Raw genomic sequence first — 10,997 nt, 5'->3', positions numbered from 1 at the left:
GTTAGTATCAAAAAGTGTATGCAGAATGTAAACTCAATGTAAAATGAGTACAGGGGATCTATAAATCAGAAAATAACGTGATATTATTGTGAAAGAATATTGTATAAAATCAATTCTACTTACATATAAAGTGTACACCGCTCATGTAATTATTTTTGTAACTGTTATGCAAGAAATTACTTTAAATGGTATAAATATTTAAATTTTTACTATTATTTGTTTGTAGCACTGCTGGTGTAGTGGTATCATGCAAGATTCCCATTCTTGCGACCCGGGTTCGATTCCCGGGCAGTGCACACTTTTTTGGCTTCCTCATTAAAAAAGTCTAACAATTTTGGCGTTGTGTATTTCGTTTTGAAAAATAATTATTATCTTACCGCATTTTGTTTTTTTATTTGAGGAACCCAGAAAAATTATATTTTCAAACAAAAATGATGACATTTTTCAAAAGATTTGTTTCTCATTTTCTTACAGCAATCAAATATTGTAGTAGGATATCACTGAATAATACCTTGATTCCTTGAAAATCATGTAAATTGCCCTAAAACCTCTAATTCCCATATCCAACATACTTTCACTGTACTGATTTGACAAGTTTATGAGTTGAAGAAGATATTTATAAGTTAATACTCATATGAGTGGTTTTATTCAAATTGACTACTATGCTTCAACGTGTCTCATTGCTTTAATATAATTTTTGTTGAACCATGAAATGGTCTCAGCCTATATTATTCTTTGTTACTTCCTTGCTTCCTTAATCAGCAACCTTTTGGTCTTAAATGGACACTGCCAAGAAGCCTAGACCTCAGAGTGGTGTCATAAGTAAAGAATATATGGCCTATTATAAAAATATTTTCCCATCCGAAACCCGGGTCATTCATATGGGTCCTTTTCATATCTTGTTAAAAATTTATTGTTTAATAAATTTGTCATTTTCATTAGTAAATATTTTTGCTAAATAAAAGGCTTTTATAAAACATAACTGAATCCTAATCATTTAGTAAGTTCTAACTGGCAATAAAAGTCCAATTTTAAAGTATTTGCCCTATGTTTGAAAATATAGGGCCAAAAACATGCGGTTTTTTTGTAGCCTGTGACAAGTGTTAAGGGAGCGATCGTTATTTATGGCAGGGGGGGGAATGGGTAAATTTAGGGGGAATACGAAATTTTTTTGTGGTCTTGAGGGGAACCTGAAATTTTAGTTGAACCAGTAGGGGGATTGTTAAATTTTAAATGGAGAAAATTGGGAAAACAAGGGGACGCGAAAATTTTGAGCGGATAGCGAGGGGAACGCGAAATTTTTGTCAATATTTTTGCCAAAACACCCATTCCCCCCCCTGCCGTAAATAACGATCGGTCCCTAAAATAGGCTTACTATTTTTTTTCCAGGTTGTGCATTCTAATTCTTAAAGCACATTTTCTAATGTAATAATTTTTAAGCAGTTATCAAATTTAGCATAAAATACCTTACTATAAGCAAATCATAATACTATTAATAGCCTGTACTGGCAAATTTTGTGAATGCTTGTGCTAAGGGGTGCCAAGTGTTTGAATTTTGTGACTGAAAGTTAAGAAATCGTGCAAAACTGCATGTTTTTGGCCAATCCCCCGCCTCCAACTTTTGCAAACTATTAAAATTTGATTTTTATTGCCAGTTAGAAGTTAGAACTAACCGCTAGTTTATATGTTTCATTTGGCAAAACAGGATTTTAAAAATGCGCCGAAAGTGGAAAAAGTATTTGATCAGATTTGGTGTTGTGCGCCCGTAGGTCTTGTGCTGACACAACCTTAAAATGGCGTCCTGGACAACCGGTTACTACGCAAGTTTACTGTCCGTATTTAGTGTGATCATTGGCTCTACTTATGGTATAAACATTTGTTTTGTTTCTAAACCTCTTTAAAAATGTTTGTTGAAGTTGTTGACCATAACTGTTCTCATTGATTGTCAGGAAAAAAAAGACGTGTTGGGGTCGCAATATATGGGCAGACCAGTCACACATACATGACATATTCTCACACATATTTGATACACACACAGTGCACTGCGGAAGATTTGTAGAGTTTGTATTTATTGATCAGTACTATCGCTCGAGTCGAGGTTTCATACTTCATACTTGGACTCTATCATATACTGGGATACCTTTGGCATGTTTAAGATTATAGGCCTTATACATCAAAATAAAAAATAACTGGTTTAGTTGGTACATGGTGTCAGGGGTGGGATTTGGACCCAAACTCATGATAGTATGATAGCTCATGATAGTATCTGGTTTGCTGATAATAACATTTAGTTTATGAGATTAAAGGAACAGTCAGTGACTTGTGAACCAGGACAACCTCATGTACATATTTTTTTTTTTTTTTTTGGGGCTTTGGGTAAAAGGGGCCGCAAAAAAGAAGGGGCGATGGAAGAAGAAGGGGCGGCAAGAAAAAATATTAAAGAAAAAGGGCAGTGTGGTGCAGAAGGGGCGGCAAGAAGAATTATTAATGAAAAAAGGGCGGAAAATTATGGAAAAAGTTAAGTTGTGCAAAGAAGTACAAATGTATGAAACTATACTTTTATTAGGTTGCCAGCAGGGCTACCGCTCAAGGGGGTGAGGGTTATCCACCCCACTTTTTTTTATTCTTGAGCACCATCCTGGCTGGAAAAAAAATTGGGTCAACCTTTTCGGGCTGTTGCTGTAGGGGACGGCAAAATTTACCTTTTCTGTAGCCCCAGGATAGGAGAGGCCACGATACACCACTTCATTTGGAAACAACAGTAATCTAATTCAGTCATAATCATTTTGCCAATTACAATTGCCTGTGCAAAGACGTTGATTGAAGAGAACCTTAGTCAATACCAGTTAATGTAACAACGCATGAAATTGAAGAGTTATTTACTTGGAAGGTAGAATAAGTTAATTGGCAAAATATATTGAACAGAAAATCTCTGATTTGCCCTTTAAAAGTTTAAGGCCTATATACTCATTCAAATAACCAATATTTACTGCTTTGGTGGCAGCAGTGGGATTTTAAAAATACAACAAACTGGTTTAGGGTAGTGGTGGGATTTAGGTTCCAAACCATGGGCCAACTTTGGGGCAATGTTTGGGATTAAGACCTAAACTGCAAAACTTTTCAAAGTTAGGTGGCAGTGGTGGGATTAGATTCCAGTGATTCCAATTCAAAATTTAAATTGATGCTCCTAAAATCATGCTGCCCATTCTGCATTCATTTTTATACTTTTTTTTATATTAGAATTAATTGAGTCCCCCCCCCCTTTTTTTTTGGTAGAAATCTGCCATGCTTGTTGGATTCCTTGTGTCATTTCCTTTCTGAAAATGTATACTTATCATCATTACAATATACAATACAAAATAATGTTTAAAATTTCCGACTTAGAGTGATCCTGCGTGCCCCCTTAAATTGCGCTTCAAAGGTGGATGATACATGATTATACCATTGATCACTCAAGGAGGAGGGAAAGAGTAGCTGTCAATCATCTACCTTTTGATGGGCGTGCCTTTGACTTTTCTATTGCTAATTGTTTGATCCTCTTCAGGTTCAGGTATCAATGACTGGCACTTTCCTACTTGTGTAGTAGCAGATGAAAGTGATGGTATTTGTCGAAATGTCTTCCTTCGCTCATCTACCAGCCTACCATCAGCTAGATATGGTGGTGATGTTGTTCACCATGAGTGGCTACGCTACCTGGACCATGTCTACGATTATGATGACCAAGATGAAACCGACTGCAGAATCCGTAAGTTAGTTAAATGAAAAGTTTTATTTTTTAAGTGAATTTTGATCATAATAATAATGCTAAATATCGTCAGCCTGCTACAATAATTGTTTAAGTCATTTTTTTAAAATTTGAGAATAAAGTACAAAATATATGGTTCAAGTATGCATCTTAATTAATTTAATCATCCTTTATTTCTGATTATTGTCTCAGTATCATTTTGTTCTTGAGCAACGATTGGTGAATAAATATGGTTAAATGCATGCTTGAACCATATTTTGTACTTTGTTCTCAAAATTACACAAAAATAATAACAATTATCAGCATGCTGACGATATGCACTCAACCTGCCAAAACTAACGATCATTTAGGCAGATGGATTTATTTCTCTGGAAGAGACTCAATTACCCCAAAATATCTTGGAAAATCTGAATGAGAAAAATTCAAACATATTTTGTCAAAATCTGGGAAAGTCAGACCAAAAAGAACATGATTTTTTGTATTTGATAGGCCATGCAGTGTGCACGAAACATGTAAAATTTTGCAATTTTACCTTATTTTGATTTTTCTGGCTATAAAGAAAGATGTACAGGGAATTTATTAGTGGCAGTGCCATGGGAGGGGGGGGGGATGGGGAAAATTCCCCCAGTAAGAACTCTTGCCCCCCTGTTGGCCCCCTGTAAAACCAAAATTACGAAAATCTCCACTTTTGACGGCAATTTTATGCTTAAAATTTGTTGATTTTGCCCCCCCTGAAATTCTCTTTGCCCCTCAATGCCCCCGAAAAAAAATTCCTGGCAACCGCCACTGGCAATTATTGCTTTCAATCGTCTTCTGTTAGAATTTTTAGGGGGGATGTTCCCCCATGGAAAAAATTATTGGGGACATGTCCTCATCACCAACCCTGCTTCTGCTGCTTATGCTGAACAGGTGCTTTTTTGTCACCTTAGAAAAGAAACAGGTGTTTGTTTCAGAAACATATTGGCATAAGTGATGGTGCAATGAGGGGGGGCAAATGCCCCTGTCAGAACTCTTTCCCCTGTTGTCCCCCCAGTAAAAACCCAAAATTACGAAAAAATTGTTTTGCACAATTTTGGTCAACATTTGTTGATTCCCCCCTGAAATTCACTTTGCCCCCACCCCCCCAAAAAAATCCTGGCATCGCCACTGTTTGGCAGATAATAGCCTAGCTGGCTCAAATAAGGACCCATGTTTCAAAGATTGGTTGAAGGGATTTGGGTTCAATGGGTTGTTTTTCTTGCACATGTTGGTTGCAGAAAGTAAAATAATTGGCATACACATCAATATGCTATAAGTAAATTACAAAAAATATTCACTTACTCTGTGAAGAAAATCATATAAATCTTTTTAAATTTTTATTTTTCAGGTCGAAGGTCAATTAACCACAAGGACTTTACCAACATGACATGGACCCAAGATGGCTTCTCGACCTGTCTCTATGAGGATGTAATTCAGTTCAATACTTGGTGGACTAGTGTGTGCACACAGGAATACTGTGGGCTGGATACAAACTGCTTTAGATATGCCACATATTTAGGCTATCACTTATGGAACAACTGTAATTGGAATATAGTGCTTGATAGACCTGACTATGATATCAAATTACCATAGAATCAGTGGCGTAGTGTGGGTCATCCGATTGGGGGGCACCGACCATGATTGGGGGATTTTCTAAAATTTGCAATCGATTGAGGGCATGTGGACCCCTACCCCCGCCCTATGGCGCTACGCCACTGTACAGAATGCCTGGAGAATGCAGAGCTTCATAGACCCAACTCCAGCTCCAACAAAACCCAGAACAAGTCGCCAGGCATGTTTTTGAGTTATAAAGATGACATTCCCATTTTAAAAAAGAAATCAAATTTTGGAATTCTTAATTTCATGAAATTTGACCTTGTGACTGAGTGAACTTTCATATCCTTGAAAATACTTATTAAATGTAGGCATGTTTAATCAATAATTGACAGTTGAACTATGATAATCCCTGGATTCAATCCTGTGTAAAGCAGGGAACTAATTAGTCCATTACTCAGATTAGCAATTTGGCAAAAATATCAAGGTATTATTTACAAAATTATCCATATCTTGAAAAGTATTGATGCTATGTATATAATTTTGGTATCATTTTGAAGCTTATTGTCCTGTGCTTACATTTTTATTCAAATCATGAAATCTTATTCCTTGTTCCTGGTTTTGTCAGAACAGGTTACATAGAGCTTGATAGACCCAACTTTGATATTAAAGTGCCATAGAATATGTTGGTTTACCATCCTGTAATATATAGCCTATATAGAGCTTGATAGACCAAACTATGATATCAAGTACCATAGAATGTGTTGGTTTTGCAAAAAAAATAAAATATTGGTTTTCATTTGAGCATTTCTACGATAGTTACAATGAATTTATACAAGAATGTACAATAATGTTGTACCTACTGCTTTATGCATAATTTCATCTTTTGGCACTGGTACAATTATTATAAAGTCACATTTTCAGTAGTATTGATATCATTACATTTTTAATCACTTTATATTTATAATGATTGACTTGTTTGAATGAAAAAGTATCACTTATATGAAATTAATTATTTTACCAAATTTTGCTGGTCCATTAAAAATATTCTGGGAAAATGTTTCTCATAATATGTCATATTAAATGTGTTTCAAATTCATATTTATTAGTATACATCACAAATGCATTGTCAAAAGCACTATTAGTGATCCACTTAATCACAAAATCGCAGACAACCAGATATTTACATATATATATAAGTGACCAGCTCCAACATGAGTTCCCATTAAAAAAATGAAATTTTGAAATTCTTAATATCATGGTATTTGACCTTGGGACCAAGTGGACTTTCAAATCCATGAAAGTACTTATTAAAAAGAGTTTTATTTAATCAATAATTGACACTTGAACTATGATAATCCCTATTCAATCCTGTGTAATGCAGAAAACTATAATTAGCCCATTACTCGAATAGCAATTGACCAAAAATATCAAGGTATCATTTACAAAATTATCCATATCTTGAAAAGTATTGATGCTATGTATATAATTTTGGTATCATTTTAAAGCTTATTGTTCTGTGCTTACATATTTATTCAAATTATGAAATGTCAAAATGCGACTTGTTCCTGGTTTTGTCAGAACATGTTACATATTTGTAAAGAGTATAGGTTTGCTAACATGATATCCTGAAGTGATAAAAACTGAACACAACCTAATAAGGACAAAATGTCACATTTTAGTTGATGTTCAATGAGTGATTAATATGAATTTTAAGCCGATCCTCTAAAAAAAATATTTTCACTCATTTAGGGATCACTGATAGTATCTTTAATTTGATTTGTATTTAATTGATACCATTCTTTAAAAAGTCCCATTCAGTGACCCCAGCGAAAGTGTGAAAATTTTATATAAAAAACTACATTACTTAAAAATGAAGGATAATTCATTAAAAGGTATTTCTGAAACGAAAAATTTGGCACAAAAACAAGCACATGGCATTATTGATCAAGTTGAAACCCCATTAAAATACATGTCAGCTAATTTCTTCACTTAAAGGAGTATTTTGTGATCCTAGCATCCTCTTTTTATAACATTTTTCAGTAGATATCCACGAAAAAAGCTTGTTTCCAAAATTTCACTTGATTCCGATTTTGCATTTGCGAGTTAAGCATGATTATGTGTATTTACCTGCTCCATAGGCAATGTGTTGTAATTTCGTTCTAGTATACCAGAACGAAATTCAAATTTCATGATATCTTTGCTAAACGAATTAATCTGCAAGAAATATTTTGTACATAAACATTATATAGCCAGAGGTTTCCAGTGATATAAAAATCTCAACTTTTTTTTAGAAAAGTGGGGGATGATGCTGTGGATCACGAAATGCCCTTTCAAGTACAGCAATGACAGATTAATTTAATTAATTAATTTATTTATTTATTCATGCAAAATGTTTTATTCTGTCTTTAAGGGGGTACTACACCCCTGTGGTAAATTTGTGACTATTTTTGCATTTTTCTCAAAAATGATAACAAACTGATAACAAAAGTTGTGTATATTATTGGGGCAAGGAATCCAATTACTACACTGAAATTTCAGTGATTCAAGACAAGCGGTTCAGTATATATGATAGAAAATGAGGTACATCCTAGTGGTACCTTATTTCTTATCATAAATAACGAACCACTTGTCTCGGTCACTGAAATTCCAGTGTAGTAATTGATTCCTTGCCCTATAATATACATAACTTTTGTTACCACTGTGTTATTAGTTTTTTTTTTTTTTTCAAACATAGACAACAATTTATGGAGGTGTGTAGTACCCCCGTAACCGGTTTACCAGTTCAGTTAACCACTAGCAGGCTATGTTAGCACATCTATGACACTAACAAAAATGCCAAAATTTTGATGATTTTTATGATCCTCCGGATGAGCAAATCACTGAATTGGCCTTTAAATGTCATTTGTTTGGTTTCATTCAAGTTAATATTTATATAATAGCTTGCAAGATATTCATTGGTGATAGTGTACCATTTCATTATGGCAATTTTTCACACAATACTAGCAAAATTTGGTAAATTTTATTTTTTTATGAAGTATGTAAATATAGATATGTTGTAGATGAAGTATTGCTATTTCAAATAATGTTTGATTTGTTTTGTCACTATTATTATTTTTAGATTTCAATGGACCATAACAAATCACATCAACGTGCCCTTGCATTGAATGACATACACAAAACCAATACCAAATTGATTTGTTTTCTTGTTAAAAATAATTCTCTGATTTTGAAAGTTGTGACATCTCAAAGCCACTGCTGGATGCATGTAATTTAACATTTGAGATTTAATTGACTTTTAAAATATTATTAGCTAAGCAATTTTTATTCTTTTATTGAAGTACAGCGTAGAGTGGGCTGCATAAGTAGTTCCCACATTGTAACTATTGTTATACTAGTAGTTCAAATGTATTGACTCAAATTGAGAAAATATTTCTTGGATCCGAGTACCCAACTGAGGAAAATTAATATCTGTGCAGGGGCAATGGGGAAATTTGCAATATATTTGGACAAGGAATTGTGTATTCTCCCCCTAACTTTTGCGCAAACATTTTGTGTTACTATTTATGCCCCCCCATTAGAATAATCTAACCCAGTGAAATTTTTTTGGAAATATATTCCACTAGGGGAATATTCACATGAACCAACTCTATTTGAAACTCACCCTGTTTAAGAATCATGTTGAATCTTTCTCTGAGAATGTATGAAATTAAAATGGAGCTACCCAATGTGTTCATTTTATTTGAAATTGATAGTCCCCTTGTGGAAGGTATTTCCAAAATCTTGCACAGGTGGAGTGTTGATTTTAAACCGAATACCCCATCCAAGCATACATATCGACACATACTTTTTTGGAAATTGATGTTTATATTATTGGTGTTCAAAGTTTTGGTGGAAGACAACATACTTATCTATATAGCATGCACTTTTCAAGTCATGTAAGGTATAAGCAGGGGTGTGAGAGACCAGATATTTATCTGTTTTCAGATTATTTTTTTTCAACTTTCAGATATTTTTCTACACTTGTTGTGTACAAAAGTATGTATGGTTTAAATAATTTCAGATTTTTTTTAGCTAAAAACAGATATTTTTTCAAAGGCACACTCTCAGGCCTGGGTATAAGTTTGTATGTATAGTGTATCTGAGTACTGTTAACTTTGTGTGTGATAAAATACTATTTTTGTAAAATATTAATAAATTACAACAAGCAGAAATAATCTGACAACTATACACAGAAATATTCTCTGATATGCTATTTTGTCACTGAGTAAGGACTTGAAAAGGGGTGTTAGTGGAGAGACCATATAACGGAAAGGGGGTCCTACTCCTATTCCAGAAAAAAACAGCACTAATTTTTTGGGATTAAAAAATATTATCAAGTTCTGTCAAATCAAACATATTCAATCCTAATCATTCATTTAGTCCTAACTGGGATAAAAGAAAAAGTTCACTATTTTACTAATTTCTTGAAAAAAGAGCCAAAAACATGCATTTTTGGCATGTTTTCTGACAATCGAGTCACAAAATTCAAAGGGTTGGAACAAGTCTAAGCATTCAAAAGTATATGCCGAAATTTTACTCTAATTTTTACTTTTTTTGTGTTACTTTAATTAAATGGTTGGTTATTAGATTGAAACATGTCTTTTCCAAAATTAGAATGCATAAACTGAAATTAGTCTTAGTACAAGTCTTTGGGCTTGATTGTCACAGCATTATGAAAAACACTCTAAAAACGCATATTTTTGGCCCTTATTTTTAAAAAATGGCCAAATATTAAAATTTGACTTTTATTGCTAGTTTGCTGTAAACAGTATGTTTGTGTGCTGATATCAGCGAGTAGATAGCTTGCATATTGCTATCAGCAGTAGGTAGCTTATATTGCTTTCAGCAAGTAGTGTATATTGCTATCAGCAGTAGATGGCGTGCATACTGCTGTCAGCACTAGATACTCAGCAAACACAAAGTGCATGCGCGTATTTGGGGGGTGGGCTTTGGGGCGCAAGCCCACCGGGGTAAAAGCAGGGGCGGCGAAAACGAGGGGCGGCAAAAAAGAATTAGTAAAGAAAAGGGCGGAAAAATTTGAAAAAGTATAAAAAAATTGTGAAAAAATGGTACTATACATCAAAATGTGTTGCTAGCGCCTATAATCCTTTTTTTTTTTTTTTTTTTTTTTTTCTTTTTTTTTTTCTCTTCACTTTTTCAAACCAATTGGGTCAACCACTTCGGGCTGTTGAGGAAGGGGCGCCAAAATTGAATTATCTTCAGCCCGCCCCGGGTAGGAGCGGCCACGGTACGCCACTGAAGTGTTCTTAAAACGTGTATTCATCAGGTTATACGAGGGTCATTCAAAAAGTTCTACCTCCATCATCGTTATACTCTTACATCTTGGCTACAACATGAAAGTTATTTGATGAAAATGTGATTTTCGGTTGTTTAGATGTGTTGGTTAAAGCGAATACAGATTTGGTATGTCGGAAACGGTTAAAAACTGAAGCCAAAAGTTAAGTAAGCATCATATTGTAGCTTTGGATAATCTCCATAAAATTGTTTTTAAGATGCAGTTGTCCAACTGCTTACTCAGGATAAATATTTTGTTCTTATTTTAGCTCCCTGGCATACCTTGGGACTTCAAAGCAAAATAAAACACGTTTTATATGAGAAGATATCATCGAGGGCTCAA

At 34.2% G+C, this 10,997-nt stretch overlaps 1 protein-coding gene and 1 non-coding gene across 2 annotated transcripts; both read left to right on the top strand.

Moving 5' to 3' along the window:
• The first annotated feature begins 225 nt into the window (after positions 1 to 225).
• Trnag-ccc (transfer RNA glycine (anticodon CCC)) lies at positions 226 to 296 on the top strand. The gene has a single exon. It is a non-coding gene; the product is annotated as a tRNA-Gly (tRNA).
• A 1,479-nt stretch (positions 297 to 1,775) lies between these two features.
• LOC140149845 (uncharacterized) lies at positions 1,776 to 5,386 on the top strand. The gene is made up of 3 exons (XM_072171876.1): positions 1,776 to 1,866; positions 3,545 to 3,745; positions 5,112 to 5,386. The coding sequence occupies exons 1-3, from the start codon at positions 1,794 to 1,796 to the stop codon at positions 5,354 to 5,356; spliced, it is 519 nt and encodes a 172-aa protein (XP_072027977.1). The 5' UTR covers positions 1,776 to 1,793; the 3' UTR covers positions 5,357 to 5,386.
• The last annotated feature ends 5,611 nt before the right edge of the window (positions 5,387 to 10,997 follow it).

This window comes from Amphiura filiformis, chromosome 4 (genome assembly GCF_039555335.1).
Source record: "Amphiura filiformis chromosome 4, Afil_fr2py, whole genome shotgun sequence".
Taxonomy (NCBI): Eukaryota; Metazoa; Echinodermata; class Ophiuroidea; order Amphilepidida; family Amphiuridae; genus Amphiura; species Amphiura filiformis.
This window is presented reverse-complemented; position numbering and strand designations above follow the sequence as displayed.

Excerpts from the sequence above, each read along its gene's own strand:
- LOC140149845 (XM_072171876.1), top strand. The coding sequence starts at position 1,794 with ATGGCGTCCTGGACAACCGGTTACTACGCAAGTTTACTGTCCGTATTT. Across the intron at positions 1,867-3,544 it reads GATCATTGGCTCTACTTATG|GTTCAGGTATCAATGACTGG; the intron begins GTATAAACATTT and ends GATCCTCTTCAG. Across the intron at positions 3,746-5,111 it reads TGAAACCGACTGCAGAATCC|GTCGAAGGTCAATTAACCAC; the intron begins GTAAGTTAGTTA and ends TTTATTTTTCAG.